The sequence below is a fragment of the Trichosurus vulpecula genome, chromosome 2, assembly GCF_011100635.1.
Source record: "Trichosurus vulpecula isolate mTriVul1 chromosome 2, mTriVul1.pri, whole genome shotgun sequence".
Classification (NCBI taxonomy): domain Eukaryota; kingdom Metazoa; phylum Chordata; class Mammalia; order Diprotodontia; family Phalangeridae; genus Trichosurus; species Trichosurus vulpecula.
In genome coordinates, this window is record NC_050574.1 from 213707392 (window position 1) to 213730123 (window position 22732).

Below are 22732 nucleotides of genomic sequence, written 5' to 3' on the forward strand. Positions count from 1 at the left end.
AGATTTAAATCTTTCCCACAGCCTCTTTCACTTTTGACTCATAAGCAATTTCTCTACTGAAAAAGGAAGGAGATAGAGAGGTAGACAGCATTTAGGGTTTGAGTCAGAGGCGGAGGTGGAGGCATGCATTTAGGGTTAGGGTTAATGTTAGAGTTAGGATTAGGGTTAGGGTCAGAGTCAGAGGCTTGAGGGGATGATAATGGGGGCTAGTAAAAAAAATTAAGCAGGGACAAAGGAACTTAGCCATGCCTGAAGGCTTCACATTAAAGAGAGAGGGATGATTCAAGTTGCAAGGTCCTGCCAAAGACCAGAGAGCATGAGATCAAAGGTTTCATTGGAGAAGGGACACCTCATAATCAAAGAATGCAAGAAAAAGAGCAGAGTTGGGGAGAGTCCAGAAGCATTCAGTTGAAGAGAATGGCAAAGAATGGGTGGGAAAAGGCAGCTAGATGGCACGGTAGACTGACTGCAGGACTTGAGAGTCTGGAAGACCATAGAGTTGAAATCCTTCATCATGCACTTACCAGCCTGTGACCCTGTGCAAGTCACTCAAGCTCTCTCAGCCTGAGTGTGCACATCTATAAAATGGGGATAAATGCACCCACCCGACAAGACTGTTGTGAGGTTCAAACAAGATAGTGTATTGCAAAAGGGCTTTGCAAAGCTTAAAGGGCTTTATACATACTAGCTCATTAGAAGAAGGAGCTCGGGCAGATGAGCAGACAGGGAAGGGAAACCGTGAGAGTTTAGTTGAGGAGAGAAGTTTCCATGGGGGAGGGAAGAACAGAAAAATGTTTTTACAGCAGTGGACGCCCAGATAAAGACAGAGAAAATATACAGTCATCTAGTCACCACAGTTGTGTGACTTCCACCTATAGTTTCCGTAATTAATTACAGTTCCTTTTTGCTGATTCTTCCCTCCTCAGTTCAGCCGTTACACACTACCCGTGAAGGATGTTTGTAGAGTTGCTTTTCTAGCAGTTTTTTGTTTTTTACAAAGTGAGTAACCACAGACTTTCACCTGAACTCTTTTAAGGGTGGTAGGAAACATTTGTGCAAAATATCTAGTTGATGCATATGAAGGACACAATCTATGGGGCACAAAAAGCTCAAGCCCCTGTTCACCAACCCAGTACTCAAATAATCAACCAATCTGAGAAAGATATACAACTATTTCATTTTTTAAAAAAATACAAAAAAAACCCTCACTCTGAAAATTACAAAGTGACATATACACTATTTTTAAATTTGAATTGCCTTCCTGGACTTTCTCAAATAAACCTCGAAAGTCCTATCATTTTTTCTTTTTGGTTTGTTTTTTTGCTTTTCTCTGATCTTATTCTTCATATAAACTTTTCTGTCAATAACGCTAGACAGATCTTTGATAACCAGTTTCCTGGTCAAGTTGAGAAATTCTATAAGTTTTTAAGGAAACTGAGCAATAAAGTAGATAAAATAAAAGGTAGGACATGTTTATTGATGACTAATTGATAACAAAATTAATCTGTTGGAAGGTGTATAGAAAATAGCAAAAACAAGGATAAATTATATTTGGAAGGAGAAATAAATGACCTATAACCTTAAATCTAGCATAGTGCTTTACACATAGTAGGTACATTATACTTATGTGAAAATGGAAAGAACCAAAAAGAAAGGAAGGAAGAAACAGAGAAAGAAAAAGAGAAAGGAAGAGAGACAGAAGGAAGGAAGAAGGAAGGAAAGAAGGAAGAAAAGGAAAGAAGGAAGGGAGGAAAGGAGGAAGGGAGAAAGGGAAAGAAAAAAAGAAAGATTGAATGCTCAGTAATTATAATGACCAAGCCTGGCCCCAAAATGAGAAAGTTATCACTCCCTTCTTTGCAGGTGGCAGACTATGGGTATGGAACAGTGTAAAAGCTTTCAGACTCAGTTTTACTTTTTTCTTTAACCTCTTTTTCATTCTCTGTTAGAAAAGATGGGTAGGAGAGAAGAAAGGGATATATTAGGAAATGAAGGTTATTTAAAAACAAAAGATTTCTAAAAATTATTTTTAAATTACGTTAAATTTGTTGAATTAAGCCAGACTATGAGGCAGTTTGTTATTATTATTATTGCCCAAGAAGACTTCTTTAGTTTATTAGGAATCCAGTTCCCATACATATTACTGAATTTTAGGACATTAAAGTGTTGGCATACAAGGCTACATTTCTGCTAACCTTCCAAAAACTATTTGAGACAGATTTTTAATCAAGAACCCTCAAACAAATGTGGCAGACAGGGTAGATAATGCATAATTTCTGCCTTCAAGGAATTTGCATTCTGAAACCAAGTTAGTAACATTAAGACCATATTATTGAAGTTTATAGTGTTTCCTTCCAGCGTGAGTTTCTGGTCTCTCTGTTTCTCTTATTCACTGTCTCTCTCTCTCATGCTATTCCAGCTGTGCCTGCACAGTCCTGCCCAAGTCAGCACTTCAAGTGAGTAAACTTGACCTCCCCATCTACAAACCTCTCTAGGGAGAAGCCATTCTGATTGTTTCTTCTTGACTGTTTTGTGCTTAGCTTTTCACATAATCCAGGGCTTTGTTTATTGTTTATAAAATATTTTTATTTTTCCCAGTCCTGTATCTTTGTAATTTCCTTCAAACCTAGATTGAAAATGAAGAGGAAATTTCTCAGGAAATAACTCCAGTCTCAGTAACTGCTGACATTTTTATTCAAAGCAAAGCCTAGGTCCAGTATTTCTGATCTAATGGAAATGCTGCATTCCTGAGCCCTTCTCTCCTGCCCTCCTCCAACCTCTACCTTTCCCTTTAATGAAAAGACAGGACTGGGACCAGAAGGGCCTCCTGACTATTCCCCTCAAACTCAAAGTACAGTAATATACCTGTTTAATGTGTAGCAATTTTTAAAAATTAACAATGAAAAGTATCATGTTCTCCCACAATGTATTGTGTTTGTACTGTTCATTTAAGCATATAAAACTTCACTTTGCAAAAAAAGAAAAATCCATTTTTGCTATATAAACAGTTAACAATTGACAGAAAATTGTTAATATAAATGTTAATACCAAATACAATATGGACTGTCATTCCCTTAAATTTACTCTTGATTAGTTGAGCAGACTCATACTCTAGGTTTCCCCCACCCAGGGATTCTGCCTTTTGGGGAAACCCAGCTCAAGCTAGATCTCAGCTTCTAGTGTCCTTGCCCCCTTCCATTAGGATTCATGGCATGAAGGGCAAAACAGCCAGGATGAAGTGACTTTCCTTGCCCAGATGCCTAAGGACCACTTAGATCTCATGACCAGGCCTTACTACTTCACCTCTCTCTTCCCCTCCCCTCCTAAAATCATAAAAACTTTTTCATGGATTTCTTTGGTTGGGAAATCCACTGGACATCTCCCAGGGTGACAGGTTTGCTATTCTGTTATCTCAATTAAAGATGCATTATTCCCCAACTCATGGCTTTGATTTATTTCAGGACTTTGACACAAGCATAAATCAGACATAGCTTCTCAAAAAACAAAGATGGAGAAGTACAATAAATGTAACTAAGGTTAACCCTATCAGATACTTTGCCTTTAGCTTTCTTGGTATTTATGACCCTTTTTGCCTGTAATTACAACATACCCGTGAAAAACCACCAGAACAGTTATATAAACTGCAGAGAATAATTATGAACTTTGATTATGGCACTTGGACTGAGGCCATCTAGTTGTTTAGATGATCTATTTCAAATTTCCTGGTGACTAGGGAAACTATATGTGAAAACTCACTCCACCTGTATTGGACTAAATGACCTGTGATATCCCTTCCATCCTAGGAATGGAAGGAACCACTCTTAAGGTAAATCGTAGGGAGTAGTCTGAGGCACCTGGAGGTTAAATAACCTTAGGGATCTGCCTAAAGCACAGTACTCTATGCACTACACCTATACATGATCCACTTACAGGAATGACAGTCCCATACCCAGACTCAAACTCACTTAGTCTCTCAGTATCTGAGCTCTCTAAGATAATAAAGACTTAAGGTTCAATAAGACTAAAGATATGGCTGAGCAAGTTACTAGTCTGCATTCATAATGGGAGGGAGGAAGGAAAAAGAAAAGGGAGGGAAGGAAAGGGAGGGAGAGAGAAAGGGGCAGGAAGGAAGAGGGAAAGAGAGAGAGGGAGGGGGAGAGAGAAAGAGAAAGAGAGATCACTACACAGAGATGAAATCACGTGTCTGGACTAAAACTTCCAAGGCAATGCTTTTTTCTGAGCAAATGATGCATCTTATTCAATGCTGGCTTCTGAATGTTAAAACAATTTAAGGATTTAAAGAGGAGGCTGGGGAAAAAGAGTCCAACCAGAAACTGGCTGTTAGTTAACATCCATCCATTTGCTTTTTGTACCTGTTAATAATCAGGACTAGTGGGAAAATGCAGTTGAGTAGAAGAAAACTAAGGCAGCTTTAACTGAACAGATACCTATACAATGCTACTGATTCATTCTATTGGAAATATCAGCATATAAGCAGTATTGACATAATAAAATTGTTCCAGCTCTAAAAACATTTGTATAGTTTCTTCCAGCCCTCCGAACGAAAAAAGAGATAAGTTTTTGTTTCGCCTTTTTTTTTTCAAAACCACATTTCAGCATCCCTGAAATAAACTAAATTATTTCCCTTTTTCCTTAAATCTTATGGGGGAGGGAAAGTTATTTCTCCTACTCTACATGGAGCTGCAGATGAGCTATGATTGGGATCTGTAGAGTCAGTTCTTTTACTGGAATTTTTCTTTGTATAGCATGCTATACCAATCCAACAAGACTATTAAGCATTGCGGATGTAGTAGGTTCTCTCTGATTGTAGAGATAGGGAATACAAACACCAAGTAAAAATACTGAGCATTCAAGGGCTTTATATGCTACAGAAGTTACTTAGTCATTAAAAAATTACTTCCCTAGCACTAACAAAAACAAAAATTTATTATGTGTCTCCAGGTAGCAGAGCCCAGTGCTAACCATAGTGGAGATACAAAGTGTTGATAAGAGAGCACACAAAGTTGACAGTTACAAAGGCCCTACAATAGATAAGCTTTTATGAAAAAGCAAAGCATTATTAAATAAATTAAATAAAAAAGAAAAAGAAAAGCATTTTATAGGCAACTAAGACCCTAGAAGAGTTAGCGGCCATATCTCAGTGGAAGGTGCAACCTTTAGAATGATTTTTAAATATCTACCAGTCCAGTTCCCCAAAAGCCTTGCTGATTTCTTAATTATGATGAGAAAGAGCAATATTCTTGTTCCTATGATTTTACCACTTTAAATACCAAAGTTTCAGACTTACTTTTTCTGGTCAGCAAAACCGATGGAACAGTTATGACCAAAATGACGGCAACTGCCCCCAGCAACGCTAACAGACCCCAAACTGTCTGCAAAAACAGGAAATGATGACAAAAATTAGAATGACATATTACTGATGGCTCTATGTTGGTTTTTAAGTTGGTGCATGTGCTCACCCATGGGGAGAAAGGGGTCGCTAGGGAGGTTTATTTTGAGGATCTCTGGAAGTGGCCTCAGACTTATCATCTACTTTAACTCCGGACATTTTACTGACAAGGAAACTGAGGCCCAGAGACATCAAGAACCCAAGTGTCAAAGCTGGTATGGAAAGTCAGACTTCTGGACTTCCTCCATTCAGCTGCCTATCCTCTCTACACACTATTTGAAAAAGAATCCTGTGGGACAGGCCTTTGCGAACGTCAGTGCCAGAGTTTGCATGTGATTATGACTTAGGAAGATGATTATTTACACCCTTGAAAGCACAAGAACTGTTTCTTTGGTGTGTGCTTGAATGAAAACAAAACTTTTAGCTCTAAATCTACGATTACCTATGACAAACTGTGTGCATTTTTTATCTTTGCTAATATAACCCGATTCCCTTTGCGTCCCACTCCACCACCACCCCCCCCCCAAAATCCTCTGGGATAGAAACCAAGAGTGCATAAGGGCTCAGGCACCTTCCCTCAACTGACTAGCGGGGCTGCGTAAATTCACCTCAACCAGTCCGTGCGCAGTGTTCCATAGCGCGCAGAGTTTCACTGAAAGGGGAGGACAGTGAACCCAAAAACCTAGGAGCTGAACAAAGGCAAGATGCCATTACTTACTGACCTTCATTGTCGGGAGCACCCCTCAAGCTGGTCTTCCCTGAGCCAAGGCAGAAAGCAAAAGTAAGAGGTGAGAAGCAGGCGCTCTGCTTTTCGCTTTCTCCGGGTGCGGTGTCACAGGTCGTTCCCAAGTTTCCAGCCCTGGGTTAAACATTAGTAAGGAAGGGCTGAGACCCCGGCTAACACAGTCCCGGCACCCAGAGAACCCGCAGCTGGGCGGCCGCTGGGACGTTGGAGGAGAGAGCTGTGGGTCGCCCCCACCCCACCCTCATCTCTACCCTCATCTCCCTCCCCGCCAACCTCACTCCACCCAGGGACAGACGGAGGGGCCCAGTTTGTGGGCACTGAGGCGAGCCGGGATGGGGAGGCTCAGGCTGCACCTTCCGCAGGGAGGGCTCCAGCTGTGTGCGCCTCGGGAGGAAAGAGGAGGGGAACAGATACAGAGTAAGGGCCCTCCTGGCCCGCCCCTCCCCCTGCCTGGAGGTGGTGCTTGGCCCGGGTAAGGTCATTTAGGGTCGGGGTATAGTTTGGGCATGGTCAGGCAGCCTATGCCTGTTCGCATGTGTGTGGATGGGAAAGAGATCTCTCTCCCTACCTGAGTAAAGCTATCTGCACCTTCAGAAAGGTGGCAGCCTGGAGCATAGGAGAGTTCGAGGAACTATATAAATTTAAAGCTTGAGAGTCTAACTTGAATGAGTTCTTCAGCCTCATGGGTGGAATGCTGTCCCTCCTCACCTAGGCTTCTTGGAGTCCTTCAGTCCTTCCAGAATTAGCTCTTTGGGCACCATCAACAGGAAGCTTTTTCTGAAGATCTTACCCGGGGTAATCCTCTTAATACAATTTATCTTACTTATCTGGGGTATGTGCTTTATCCCCGCTGTGCCTTAGGGGCAGGGACTGTACTTAAGAAATACTTTGTATCCTAAGGGCCAACAAGGGAGATTTGCAAATAGTTGGTACTTAATAAAGATTACTTGAAATGGGAGGAAGGCAGAGGGAGGTGGGTAAAGGTAGAGCTCTGTCTGTAGTAAGTGAGGGAAGGGGACTTCCAACCTCTTTGTTTTGGGTTATAAAAACTATAATGAAGAACTGCCAGGATTAGAGAATTAATAGACCGTGCCAGTCTGGGACTCTGGAAGACCTGGATTCGAGTTCTACCTCTTTCACATACTAGCTGTGTCACCCGAAAGCCACATCTCACTGTCCTAGACAACTACTGAAGAGTTGAAAACGAACAACAGACGAGGATGGACAGTGGTAGAAACGGTTTCTTCAGAAAGAATTCTCGGTACATGTCTGAACCCTTCCCTCTGTGCCTGCCGCCCCTACGCCTTAGCACACAGACACACACACACACACACACACACACACACACACACACACACAACCCCGAGACCTCTTATCTCACAAGACCAAACGTTGTCCATCTACCTCTGAAAGGCAATTTCCATCAAGCCTCATCTTCTCGAGTTCGCAGACACTAGCTGTGTGACCCTGAGCAAGTCACTTAACCCTCTTTTTCCTCAGTTTTTCATCTGTAAAATGAGCTGGAGGAGGAAATGGCAAACCACTCCAGTATCTTTACTCAAAGAAAACCTCAACTGGGATCACAGGGAGTCAGACAGACTGAAGTGATTCAACAATATGCATACATGTGGTCTGTTGCATTAAAATATAAGCTTTTGGAGGGCAAGGATTTTTTCACCTTTTTTCATTGTATCCCCACAGGAACTTACCTAATAGTAATAATAAATCCTTAATAGATGCTTATTAATTGATATCTGAGAACTGTCTTTGGAGTCAGGACCTGGATTCAAAATCTTGCCTGTCCTAATTTTTATGACACTATAGGCAAATCATTTAACTTCTCTGGGTCTCAATTTACTTGTTATTTGAATTCTTTTAACTAGCTCACCACTAAGTACTCTCTCATTATTTCTACTCTTATCTTGGTTTCATAGTTAAAAATTTTTGATCCATACTTCTGATAGCAAAAAATCATCCCCCCCAACCAAAAAAACAAAACAGTGAAAGTCCAAGTAGTTGTCTTCCTGTGAGAAATAATTCATTTGGACCCCTACCCTATTCCTATCAGTATTAATCAATTTGATATGATTCCATAGGAGTAGTGATTATAAATTCTGTGTATTAGACCCCAGAACTGTAAGCTGCAGATTGTAAGTTCACTTTCTTAATCATAAGAAGCTAACTGAAGGCCCCTCCACCCTTGTTTTAGCTTGTCATGATGACCAAGCCCAATGTGGCAAAGGTGACCCAATTACATGGAAAGTCCTTTCTCTTGTCCAACATGAGCAAGTAACCATCTTATGACCACTTAGTCAGTGGAGATGCCCCATACTTCACCCAAACTGTGACATTTCCCCTCACGTATGTCATTTTTGGCCCTTAAGCAAAGTCTATCAACAAATGAGATTCTGTATTTCACCATACCTCTTTTGCATATTTGGGTTATCAACCTCTATAAAAACAAGGTCTTGGAAGAAGTGGGGCATCTCAGATTAGAAGGAAGATTTGAGGTCCACTTCATTAAAGGGCCCATAGAACCTTTACTAAAGTGCCATTGGCTCAGAGGTATGCCTCAGTGTTTTTTCTTATAGGTTGGGCAATTATAATAATTATATTATGTTATGTTATGTTATGTTATGTTATATTATATTATATTATATTATATTATATTATATTATATTATATTATGTTATGTTATGTTATGTTATGTTATTATATTATATTATATTAATTACATATAATATAATAATAATATAATATAATATAATATGATATAATATGATATATTAATTATAATCCCTTCATTCCCTCCGTTATTCATTACGATTATCTACATATTACCATTATCCATCCATTTTTCTGTCTTACATTTTTTGTGATCTTTTAGCTCCCTATAGAGTTACTTTAGAAAATCTTTCTTGTCCTTTGTATTCATTGACGGTGTTACCTCATTCTTAGCTTTAACATTTCTAAAACTATTCTTACAGGAAGTGCCACTCTTGCTTATTTGGCTTTTGCTTCCGTGTTATTAGAACACTGCTGTGTTTTTAAAAATATGATTTAAGTTGTAACAAGCAATGAATATAAAGAATTCACAGAAATATCGGAACATTTGTCTAAGGTGGTGCAGGATAAAGAAATGTTAAAATACATGAGTGTGTGTGCATGTATCTACATGATTTCATTCACTGTATGTGTGTGTATATTATATATAATATACATTATATATTATAATATTATTCGTGTATATGCACAAACATACATAGTATATAGATATGCATGTATATACTTATACAGACATATAATTATATGCATAAATGCACATACTGTGTGTATATATTTTTATAAGATATAGGTATATGTGTATGAGTGTGTATATAGAGCAAGAATGTATGCATGTATATATACATATGCATATACATATTTTGGGGACACACACACACACAAAATGAATGAATGAAATCATGATGGTCACTGAATCCAATCTCCTTATTCTAAGAGTGAGGAAATTGTTTAAAGTGACTTGCCCAGGGAATCAATGCTAGTAAGTACAGAGGCAGGACTCAAACCCAGTTCTTGGTTCAAAGTCCAGTGCTCTAGCCTATAACTCAGTCTGCCTCTTGGTATAAAAGAAAACAGCAACAGATAATATATTGACCCATACGGGTCCAAAAAAATGTAGCAATAAAATAATAAAAGAACATCTAAATTGATTTGTAACTTCCTTCCTTATCCACACTAATCTCTTTAGACAGCCCCTCTGTTTTTTCTAGAACAGAATTGTTTGTTTTGTTAGAAAGAATCTCACTCTTAAGATCTTGAGACCTTTTCTCTAAGGGCAGCCTTGCCCTTAGCATTTACTGTTGTGATCAAATAAAACTTACAACAAATTTATTCTCACACTTAAATACTCTTTATTGTCATTGTCTGTAGAGAAAACTAGGTGGAACTAGGATTGGAAGGTTGGACCTGGAGCCAGGAAGACCTCAATTTGAATCCCATCTCACTCTTACCAGCTATGTGACTCTGGGCAAGTCATTTAACCACTCTCAGCCTCAGTTTCTTCATTTGTAAAAGGGAGATAATCACACCTCGCTCACAAAGTTTTTGTGGGTAACGGATGAAATAAAGTATTGAAAATGCTTCAAAAACATTAAAGTGCTATAGAGATACTAGCTATTGCTACTGTGTTGTAATTATTCAAGTCAGCAATTCAGATGACTATAATTTATGTTTTGTCCAGTGAAAACAAACATTCTAGAGGCAGCTAGGTGGCGCAGTGAGTAGAGCATCAGCCCTGGAGTCAGGAGGACCTTAGTTCAAATTCAGACTCAGACACTTAACACATGTATTAGGTGTGTGACCTTGGGCAAGTCACTTAACCCCAATTGCCCTGCTAAAAAAACCCATACAAACAAAAAAAGAAAACAAACATTCTCCTCCCCCATCTCCATGCCCAGATCTGAGATGTCCTGTGCTCTACCCATGGGCATCATTGCACTTACCCATCCAGGGTTCTGTGTTTCCAGGCCTGTCCATTAAGTGCTACTGTAGAAGGATTAAGGAAGTCAGAGCTCTGGACCTTTAGACTTTCCAGTACTTGAAAGGGATAATTCCCTATAAGGGGATACTGCAGAATCATCATGTTGGAGGAGTGGAATCCAAAACCAGGGGTGGATTCCTAGGGGGAAATGAGAGAGAACAGAGAGAAGTCCTGTGGAGGGGTTAGGGTTAAAGATGAAAAGGAAAGAAAGGAGGAAAGAAGGATATTGGGTGGAAATAACCAAGCAGCCTTCCATACCTTCTGTCCCGGGGACCCTAAAGGGACTAGAAACAGGAGTTCTTAACATTTTCTTGTGTCTTGGACCAATTTGGAAGAAACCTGTGATAATTCCTTCTCAGAATAATGTTTTAAAATGCATAAAATTACAAATGAAACTAATTCTTTGGAAGTTATCTATCTCTCTACATATATGTTTAAAGTTTACAGACCCTATATTTGGACTGGGTTAAAGCAATTTCATCTTTAACTCAAGCCAAGAAGAAAATCCATTCTCCCATCACTGAATACTCTCCACTTGCTTACTACTGCCTGCAAATGGAAATTGCTGGCTGTGGTAACCCATCAGTATCAATCAGTTAGAATATAAACATATATCGTGAAATAAAATTCCCATTTTATGAAAAGGAAAAGTGTAGAAAGCAGGAGGACAATGATTACCTGAGGTTAGTGTGGATTCAAGTAGTGAGGATGGAAGGTGTTGAAGAAATGCTATTGATAGGGGGAAGCCAACTAAAAAGAAGAAGGTGGAGATAATTTTTTAAAAACTACTGGAAAACTTTACTTAAAAAAAAAATCTTTACCTCTGCTCCTTCAGAGACCAACAGAAACTGTGCATGAAGGTACGTGATGTCCTTTGTAGCATCATGGAAGGGTACCTTAATGGGAACTATGCAAATTCATTGCAGATTTCTCATTCTTTCTTTAGAATGATTTAAGAAGTCTTAGAATCATATAATTATAGACTTGCAAGGTACCTGAGACATTATCTTTTTAAACAAACCTCAGTATTTCCCCCGTGAGGAAACTAAGAACTCTGGGTCAATCAATCAACAAGCATGTATCAAGTAAATGCTATTTACAAATTCTGTGCTAAGCTCTGAAACAAAAGCCAAAAAACTGCAACAAAACAAAACAGTTCTTGCCTTTAAGAGGCTTACATTCTATTGGGAGAGACACTATGCAATCAGTACATACGAGATACTCACAGAGTAGATAGATGGAAACCTTAGAAAGGAAGTCACTAGCAGCAGAGAGACCCTGAAAAGACTTGAGCTGAGTCTTAAAGGAATCCAGAGATTTAGGTAAAGGTTAGGAGACAAAGAGTTCCAGGCATAGACAGGTCATCTAGTACAAAGATGTGGAGATAGGAGACGTAGTATCCTGTTGGAGCAGGGCTATCCAAAATACGTAGCCCGCAGTGTGATTTTATGCCCCTGCCTGTGGGTTTTAATTTTCACAAGTGAAAAAATAAAATAATAATTCGCATACATATTATACTTTTTAATTCCATCACTAATAAATAATCTCATTGATGTTAATTTTCTTTGATGTTTTTAAGCAGTATTATGGATGGAACGTATCGCATGGAATTTTCAATCTATCTATGGGATGTGTTCCGTCTGTATGATGCAGACTAGTCAGTATGCACCTACCTTTATACTGTTGTGTTGTTGCTTTGTTGTTTTGTGTTTGCTTTCTTGCTTTGTGCCTTTGCGCCTTCCCCTGTCGTGGACTGTATTTTTAATTCTGGGTACAGCCCTCGAATAATTATTTTATTTTAATGCAGCCCTAAGATAACCTAAAGTTGGACAGCCTGTGTGGGAGGAATAGCAAGTAGACTAGCGTGGTTGGATAGTAGAGAGGGTAGAGGGAAGCGTTGTGTAACTCTGGAACCATAGGAGAGAGTCCAGTTTATGAAAAGCTTTAAATACACACACACACATACATATATATGTATGTATGTATATGTATATACACATACATACATATATATCCTATAGAAGGAGTTATTTACTTTTTTCTGCTTTATGAACCTCTATGTCAATCTGCTAAAGCCGATGGACCCCTCCCCCTTTAAAAATAATATTTAAATGCATAAAATAAACTACATAAGATTACGAAGGAAATCAATTTTATTGAAATACAGTTGTCAAAATATATTTTTTTAAAACTTATGGACCACAGGTTAGGAACTCTTGTAGAGGTAGTATGGAGCCATTGTAGTTTGTTGAGTAAACTAAGCCACCTGTTAAAGGTCACGTGGACCATTCCTACTATAATTCTAACTCTATTTACTTTTCTAAGCAATGCCCCATTTGTCAAGGGGTATTTTGCACCACAAAATTTAGGTTCAATCAAATAAACAGAGCAATTCCTTAAAATTCATTGTAATAAACTGTAAGGTTCATATTGATATGCACCCATTAACACAACATTCTATGGGACTTGTTCTTTGGTTCTCAAATGCATATATATTTTGTAAACTCTAGAACGGAGTTCTCCTCTTTTAAACTCCTGCGGTATCTAATATCAAGTTCCACAAGGTGTCTGTGATCAATGAATGTTGTAGACCAACTGATGAGAGCATGGATATTAGACATTGTCAACCCCAAAAACAGTTTGTTCTAAGAAAGAGATAAATGGCTTAGGTTTTTAATTCTCTCACAAGGTGACATAAATTGCATGGTAGTTATAGTACAGAACTGGCTTGGTTTGTATTTGGGTGGAAGAGTTATATGCCCTTCGAAGAGTAGGTGTTCCCAAGGGGTGCCAGTCAACTCTGGTCAACACTCTAGGAGGTGGGCTATATTGAAAACAAGGGTCTTGAGTACATGACTTAGGTCACTTAATCCTGGTACAATACCTTTTCTACAGGGGCTGATATCACCTCACTTCCCTACAGAGGAAATACCCCTTCTATCAGATCACCCCCCACCCAACCCAACCAAATCAGACCACTCCCAACTTTGGGCTATCTAGGCAGCAGAATCTGTCTTCACCCAAGCCTGGACAGCTTCCAGTGCAATCTCATTATCAGTAATGTCCTTCTGAAGAACTTTTCAGAAGGGGACTGGCTAGGGGGAAGCTCTGACAATCATCTTTCATATCAGGAAATTCACATCAGGAAATTTCGGTCAGAGAGTCTGGGTTTGAAGCCCATTTCTTCCATTTATTACCTATATGACCTTGTGCAAGTCTGTGTGCCTCAGTTTCTTCATCTGTAAAATGAAGGAATTCTATCAGATGACTTTTGAAGTTACTTCCAGCTGTAAACTATGATCCTGTGAAGTTAGAAGATTCCCTTCATTTGTCTCTAAACTGAAATTTTCTCATCTTAAAAATGAGGAAGTCTCACTATCAGGAATTTCAAAATGGTAGCACATACCTTGAGTAGGCTTCTTGAAGCTTCTTAAGTGATTTTGTCGGTGCCTTTTTCTCATTCTATAGATAATGGGAATAGCAAAAGTAGGTGAAGAAAAACTTAAGATTTAGATAGTTGCGTAAGAAAGAAATAGCATGTATTTTCTTTGTCTGACAAATGGGATTATTATACCTTAACTCATAGGATTGTTTTGAGGATCAAAGGAGATAATATACATAGAGTGCCTTAGAAAACTTAAAGCAATATATAAAATCAGCTATTATTATTCTATAAGCTTAAAAGACCCCCAATTTGTGTTTGAAACCAGGAAACTAAATTATCTCCAATGTCACTTCTAGCTCCGATGTCCTATAATTTCAAGATAGACCAATTATTTATTTCTTATAAGCTGATTTGGTGATATATGGTGCTTTTTCCCTCTTTGGTTAAATGAGATCTTATCAGTTTCCAACTAAACAAAGAAATGAATGAATGCATGCGTGGATAAAAAAGCATTTCTTAAGCACTTTTTATATGCAAAGCACTATACCAAGTGCTAGTGATATAAATGGAAAATAGAATAGGCCCTGTTCTTAAGGATTTCACATTTTAATGGGGGTTCACATTCTTCTGGGAGAGACAGTACTTGTAGCAGGTTTCAACTATGAGATGGAAAGGTCCTGTGGTCTTTAGAGTGCAGTAGCAAAGCAGAGGTAGTAATGCATTTTCTGTAACGTCTTTTCCACTGATAAAATCATATTCGCTTCTGATCTTGAACCATTTGACAATGCCAAGGTTTTTGACGTCAAGAACTTTCTTCTCTGGTTCCCCAATAGCTATGGCTGCTAAGGAGGTAGGGACTTTAGCACCTGCAAAAGCCTGTGCCAGCTCCTGTTTGCACAAGAATTGCTTCTCAGGATTATGGCTTCAGGGATTCAACTTAAAGCAGGACCAGTTCTGTGGGTGGCATTGGCATCTTTGGGCATTGCTGGGCATCCTCTTAGGGTTACCTGTCTGCAGCAATTGGTCGGTCCTTGGTGGTGATGTAGGTGGACCCATCTCTGCTGGGATTGTTCCCTTGTGGGGATGGCTGTGAAATGAAAGAATGCTTTTATAAGAGCTAAGAAACTAATCCTCTCTACCTATAGAAGGAGCATCTTTCTCTAGCATCTTCTGATGTTCTTTATCCACTTTAATGATACCATTTGGGACCCTGACTCAGGGTAGATAAATAACAGAAGGACAACTGACTCTAGACAAAAAAAAATGAAAAGGTTTGCTGGCGATGTCTCTCTTGTCCTTTCCGTATGAGTTCCTCCCTTTGAAGGGGCTCCCAGGTGCCTGGTGACTCCATGCTGACCCTGGAGTACCTATAGCTCACAACTATGGTATCCCGCCTTAGTTCATCCTATAGGACAGTATCCTAATACTTTCAAATTTTCCTGCTTTTCTCCGCAATGAAATTTGTCCCAACTTAGATCCATTTTTTTCTCTGCTCTACTAGATATATAGGCTAACTAATTTTATAAATTTATTTCAACTTAAGTGTTAATGGTTGATACTGGTTTTGTGTATTACTCTACCCAGATTACATTATATCACTCATCTTGACTCAACAATATCTTAAGCCAAAGAAGTGACTAAGAGTCACCTTGCCTCTTCTCCAGCTGATCTTTGGATAGCCTTTGGGGAGAGGGAGGAGAATGTACATATAGAACTGATGAGACAAGGACTTTTGGAGAACTGCTATGGGCAATATAAAGATCTTAGAGATAAAGATGAGAGATAGGAAGGGATCAATAAACATTCATTGTTGTTTCATCATTTCAGTCATATCCAGCTCTTTGTGACCCCACTTGGGGTTATCTTGGCAAAGATACTGGAGTGGTTTGCCATTTCCTTCTGCAGCTCATTTTACAGATGAAGAAACTGAGGCAAAGAGTTAAGTGATATGCTCAGGATCACACAGCTAACAAGTGTCTGAGGTGGTATTTGAACTCAGGAAGATGAGTCTTCCTGACTACAGGCCCAATATTCTATCTATTGTGCACTATGCACCATGACTAAACATTTATTCAGCTCTTACTATGTGCTTGGCATTGTGCTATGTGCTGGGATACAAAAAAAAAAAGGCAAAAGACAGTCTGGGTCCTCAGGGAGTTTCCAATCTAATGGAGAATGGTAGTGGCAGGCTCCATCTTATCAGGGCCTGGTGCTGTATCCACTTTCCTCACCTCATGAGCAACAAGATAGCTTAGGAAAGATCTAATTAGAAGTCCTTGACACTGACACAGCACCAACAGGAAAAATGTTGGCTCCCAAGTCTAGTCCCCATACCCTCTGTAAGAGTTGAGACCTCGGTCCAAAGTTTGTGAGTCATCATGTAAAGAATAGCTTAGTGGCCGGGGCAGCTAGATGGCACAGTGAGTAGAGCACCGGCCCTGGAGTCAGGAGGGCCTGAGTTCAAATCCGGCCTCAGACACTTGACACACTTATGAGCTGTGTGACCTTGAGCAAGTCATTTAACCCCAATTGCCCTGCCAAAACAAACCAAAAAAAAAAAAAAAAGAATAGCTTAGTGGAAACATGAATCCAGTATCAGTTAGGAATGGTCTAGGTACTGGCTGGTAGCTAGCTGGTTCTAGATGAAGCAGAAAGTTTGCAGCCACATGATAGATTTTATTCATAAGGGTTAAAACACTATATGCAGTATCCAAGATTACCTCCTCATTCCTGTGGAAATTTGACTCCATTATTGCAAGATCATTTTAGGCCTCCGCATCCGAGACCAGATTTGAACTCACGTCTTCCTGACTCCAAGCTCAGTGCTCTATCCATTGCATCACCCACCGACCCTCAGCAACTATTTGGTATGTGTCCATTATGTGCCAGGAGCTTGGTTAGGTACAAAAGTAGATGTGTAACAGTCCCTGTGAATCAAGTTTACATTCTATCAGAGGAGAAATCAAGTGCATATCTAGAATATACAAAATAGATAAAAATGATTTTGTGAGGGCAACACCTGGTGAGAGGAGGAGGAAAGTCCTCATGTGGAAGGTCGGGGCTTCAGTTGTTTTAAAAGATTCTTAAAGAAGTACATTTTAGGCTTGGGATAGACTAGAAAGAGCAAAAATCTCAGCTTCCTTGGACTTTAGGGAACACCCGGGGAGTGATGTGTACAGTTGTTGGAATAGTAGGTTGGAACCACATTGTAAAGGACTTTAAATGTCCAAGGGAGGAATTTATATTTGCTCTTAGAGATTATAGAGAGCCACCAGAGTTTATTAAGCAGAAGAGTGGTGGCCACAAGGTGAAGGATGGATTGAAATGGAAAACAATTGACACAGGGAAGCCAATATGGAACCTATTATAATAGTCCAGGCAAGGGGTGACATCATATTACCTACTAGAATATAAGTCACTTGAAGTAAAAAGTCCTCTTTTTATCCCACTTAGCAGATTAGGCACTTAGTAAATATTCTGTGAATAAATGAATGATTTTTTTCCTCACCTTCCATGAATACATCCTAATTGTTTTCTACATGACAATTTTGAGAATACAGAGAAAAATTTTTTCATCAACTGTATAGCTGGAAAAATACAGCCAAGCTTGTGACCAAATAATTTTGGACTTCAGACAATCAAAGTCTCTCCAGTTTTATAAGGGCGTGTCTGTGGAAGGGCTGAATTGCTAAGCCCTATCAATTTCTTGGAGAAAAAACTCAAAGTAATATTGCACACTATGGAGAAATGTAATCAAAAAGATATAAAGTTGATTAAAGGGTTGAAAAATAAGGTTAATAAATTTAAAAGAACTGGTATAATGGAGACCTGAGAAGGGAAGACTGAGAACCGATTTTAAAAATATTTTTAGATTCATATATAAAGAGCTCTGACAGAATATTCATCAGCCCCTGGATAATAGAAGAAAAAAAATCAAGCAGAAAATGCAATTGACACATAAGAGAGAGTTTCCTAAGTGAAAAAGAATAGAGTCCAGTTTAAATTCTCTCCCCTCAACAAAATGTAAAATGGTTATTCTTTGGTCTGGCAACTTAGAAAAGAAAAAAGGCCAAACTACGCAGAGGCTACCCAGTCCCCACCTCCCCTTTTAAAATTAACTTTTAAATACTGGAATGGGAATTTATGTGTTCCTTTTCAGGAGGTTTTTTAAAATAAGATAGATACTACTCTTGGCTTAGGTGTGGCCCTGCCACAAGGAAACTAAAACCAGTTGACCTTTGAGAGTCAGACAGTTCTATGATTCTTATGAAGAATTGTGTTGTTTTCCCAAATGGACTCACACTTACTATAAAGAAATTGATGAAACTGGTATGTTGTTGTTTGTTCACTTAGTTTATGCAACACTTAATATTTAGACTATTCCTAGAAGGTGTGCACATAAATGTATTATAACCAACATGAGAAACACTGCAGTATAGTGGTTAGAGAGACAAATTAGGAATGAGGGAGACCTGGGTTCAAGTCGCAATTCAGATAATTACAGGTTACCTTACCCTGGTGTGTTGGCAACCAAAAATGGGCTCCTTAGCACTTAGTCAACAAGTGCCCTTGACTAGTTTGGCTTTTTCCCCTGAACTGAATGCTGTTTGTATGTTGGACTGGAGTAAGCTTGTCGGCCCCTTCACCTTGCTTCCCTTGCTTAAGCTGATGGAAAGAACCTGTGCTTTCCTGGTCAACCCCTTCACCTTGCTTAAGCAGATTGAAAGAACCTGTGCTTTCCCCGGCGTACCTTACACCCCCACAGAAGCCGGATGGTTAAAAGCAGCTCCCGTTGGAGCCAGAGGCTGCTATAGCCACAGCCACAGCCACAGCCACAGCCACAGCCGAAGCCGGAGCTGCCAGTAGCAGAGCTGACCTACGGGAGGAAGCTGAACAAGGACTTGAAGCCAGTGGGTAATCTTTTTACCGTAGAGGGGGAAGCATGATTTTGCTTTACGCAATCATGCTTCTCTGTAGCCTCCTGGTTACTTTTTCAAGGCATACTTATTGGGCCTGGAAGCTTTTGATCAATATATCAAAATGGGGTTGCTGGTTCATGGGTTGGTTACTGTGGAGCTTAAATATATGCTTTGATTCTTCTGCCTTCTACTTTGAGAGTTTCTTATATCCGGCGGTTCCGAACCTTTCAGACATGTATATGATCCTCTTTGAGATTATAAACTCTGCCCTCCTAATGCACCTGGTCAAATCCTTTACTTTCTCAGTGCCCTAAGCAGCTAACACTAAATTGCCAGTCTTCATCTGTAGATGTTGTTTCCTCACCTATAGTCCCCCTAAACCAGGGATGGGGAACCTGTGGCCTTCTAAGTCTTTGGGTGAGGCCTTTTGACTGAATCCATACTTAACAGAACAAACCCTCTTAATAAAAGAATTTGTTCTGTAAAACTTGGGCTCAGTCAAAGGGCCGTGCTTGAGAACCTAGAGGGCCACAGGTTCCCAACCCCTGCCCTAGACCAATGAAATCACAGGTTCAGAACGATAATTAATACCCCAAAATAGGAGAGCAATGTGTGATAAAATGGTTCTCTGGATATTTTATATTTGCATTTTCTCTCCGAACTAAATTAGGAGCATCTCCTGTCTCCATGCATTTGCATAAACTGTTCTCCATGCTTGGAATGTATTCCACTGGGAACTTCAAGATTTACAAAGTATTTTAGCTATATTAATTCCTTAGATTCTCACAGCCACCTCTTGAGTTATGTATTGTAGGTATTACCACTCCCATGTTAGCAGGGAAAACTATGGCTCACTATAGGCTAAATGACTTGGCCATGAGCCTGGCTAGCACGGCTAGAGATCTGATCTCAGGTCTTGGTGAATTCCAGGTCCAACATCTCTTCCCACTATACTGCAATTCTTCTCTTGCTTAGTAGCTTCTAAATAAACATTTGTTGAATTGAATTCTTTTGCTTCCAAAATAACATCTAAGGATACTGGATTTGGAGTCAGAAAGACACATTTAAATCCTTCCTTAGATACTAACTGTAGCACTGGCAAGGCCCTTGACTCCTCTCTGTCTCAATTTTTTCATATGTAAAATGAGGGAGTTGGACTGCATGGTATCTCGAGTCCCTTGCAACTCTAAATCCTATTTCTATCTAGGCTGTAGAGAATGCACACTGAACAAAACCAATAAACTTCTAAATAAAAATTATTTTTATTTGCATATATATGTCAATAAATATCAAGAAACAAAAATCTCTAAAAGATATTCTTTTAATAACTGTAGTTTATTATTATACTATTATTATGCAGTTTATTACTATACCACAGAAACAACACTGAATTTTGAGACAAATGACCTGGGTTCAAATCCTAGCTGTAGTCCATCCTTATTGTTTGCCGAACACAGTAGCCCTCCAGGTCTCCATTTCCTCATTTTTCTTATTGGTAAAACCAGGGGTTTGCAACTAGGTGACATCTAAGCCAGAATATACTAGTAAAAGTACAACAACCAGACAACACAGGACACACTTTATTTATTTGAAATTTAAAAGGATTTTATTCAGCACTCCAAGACAATAAATTGGGTGGGCCTGCCAATTCAAACCTTGTGCTACTTCTTATAGACAAGAGTAAACAATTTCCACAGGTCGGGAAGACAGTCCTAATTGGTACATGTTTCATTGAGATGGGAATAGGGCCACATTAGCTCCTCTGGTATTGCATCATTGTTACATTACACAATCTTGGGTCATCTCCAGTGGTCTTGATCTATATCTTGCCACTGGACCCACATGGCTCCAGAGAAGAAAGTGAGGCTGGTGACTTTGCACAGGCCTCTGTCACTTAAAACCGATTTACCTGCAAGGCATGCATCACCTTCCTGATGTCTTGGTCCTCTTTGAGAATGGAAGGACAAACAACAACATTATCATCCTCATCATCATCATCATCATCATCCTCCTCCTCCTAGGGTAATAGGATCAGTGCTAAAGAGATGGGATCAGTGCTAATGCTGACCACCCTCTCCTGCAGCCTGACTGCCACTCACTCAAAGGTTAACCAAAGTTAAAACATGGGGTAACTCAGACTTTGCAGACAGACAGTCAGATAGACACACACACACACACACACACACACACACACACACACCCCTTTTCGGTGCTAACCATACTCATGGAGCAGCACCACAATAGGACCTATATCATTCCTCTGTCCACAAGAGAAAACCTCAAAACCGATCTTTTAGCCATGAGAAATTTGGGAGCCAAGAGCTTAACCATTCCCATGGGGACCAGGTTTCCATCCCCTCCACCTTTATGGAATTTGTTTCCTGTTTTACTCCTAACACAGGACTGGTGGCCTGACAATAAAAGGGTAAGAATTTGAAAGGTTGGTGATCTTTTTCTAATTAAAAGTGAATGAGTAGGAGGACTCATTCTTCCAGCCTATGTATCTAAGTTTGCCTAATTGATCGAAAAATAATAACCACTGAACATGTATAACCTGTATCAGATTGCTTACCATCTCAGGGAAGGGGGAGATAGAATTTGGAACTCAAAACTTAAATGTCAAAAATGGTTTTTGACATATAACTGGTGGAAAAATAAAATATTAAAAACAGAATAATAACCACACAAGTCCTGGATGCTTACCCCCCACACCCATCAGTGTCATCCTTTCCCCCAGAGACAATCCAGGACATATCCAGCAGTTGCTCCAGTTAAAAGCACAGCTGGCATGGTAAATCAGACACACATAATTGCCAGGCTCTCCAGTTCTCCCTACCCCAAGGGTGCAAAGCAGGGCATAAAAGACAAACAACAAATACATAGTAGATAGCCAGTGAGGGATTGGGTTCTAATTATCACAGTCAAATTAACAAGCAGCCAAAGAACACTGATTGGTCTTCGGGTTCTTTTTCAGCTTAACTTGGTCTAGGGGCCCATAGGGATTATTTTCTCTCCTAGGCCAAGGTCAATCATGGCAGGCTTCACATGGGAATGTTGTGTCCAGGTTGTCCACTTAGAAACCTTGGTGACAATATGACTAGTCAACAGAATCTGGAAAAGCCTCTAATCTCTGCCTACCAAACTCAGAGACTTTGGCAATTCCTGAAAGTCACTCTGTAGGTGTTCAAATGGTCGAGGCACCCAGTTTCTCCCCACTTTTGTCACAATGTTCTTCCACAAGGAGTTAACTATTGGGCTTCTGCATAAATACCAGAGACAAATTGTGAACAATGACCTTGCAGTACAAGAGCCTCTGTTCCCAAATCAGTGTCAGTCCGAGCAGAAATGATGAGCAGCTAACAGAACAGGTAACTGATCCATAACATGAGCAGAACTAATAAAACAAGCAAAATGACAATCGGATGAGTAAAGAAACCCTCTCTAACAGTAGCTTTACTGGGTATCAGGAGTCTGGCCAGTAGCTCCTATGCATCTCTCCAACATCCGTGCATGGATCAGGGCAAATTTATAGAAGCGTTTCCTCCACCATCTCCAGGTTCCAAGTCACATGTAGAGATTCTCCAGGACACACTTTTAAGTTTAATCTGCATTATTAACATTTGCTCCATGACTTTTCCAAAACAATAAGTCAAAGTCAGATTTGTAGCATTGACTGACTTTGCTTACAGTGAAAATTTAACAGTGAACTCTGGTTGGAGCTGACACCACACGT

At 39.7% G+C, this 22732-nt stretch overlaps 1 protein-coding gene across 1 annotated transcript in view; it reads right to left on the reverse strand.

The window, feature by feature from the left end:
* DPP4 (dipeptidyl peptidase 4) overlaps positions 1-6503 on the reverse strand; it is a 109871-nt gene extending 103368 nt beyond the window's left edge. Inside the window, exons 1-3 of the mRNA XM_036746045.1 lie at positions 6426-6503; positions 6130-6266; positions 5306-5390 (exon numbers count right to left, since the gene is read on the reverse strand). Coding sequence (XP_036601940.1) covers positions 5306-5390; positions 6130-6135 — 91 coding nt within the window. The 5' untranslated portion in view covers positions 6136-6266; positions 6426-6503. The remainder of the gene's footprint in view (positions 1-5305; positions 5391-6129; positions 6267-6425) is intronic.
* Between the last annotated feature and the right edge of the window lie 16229 nt (positions 6504-22732).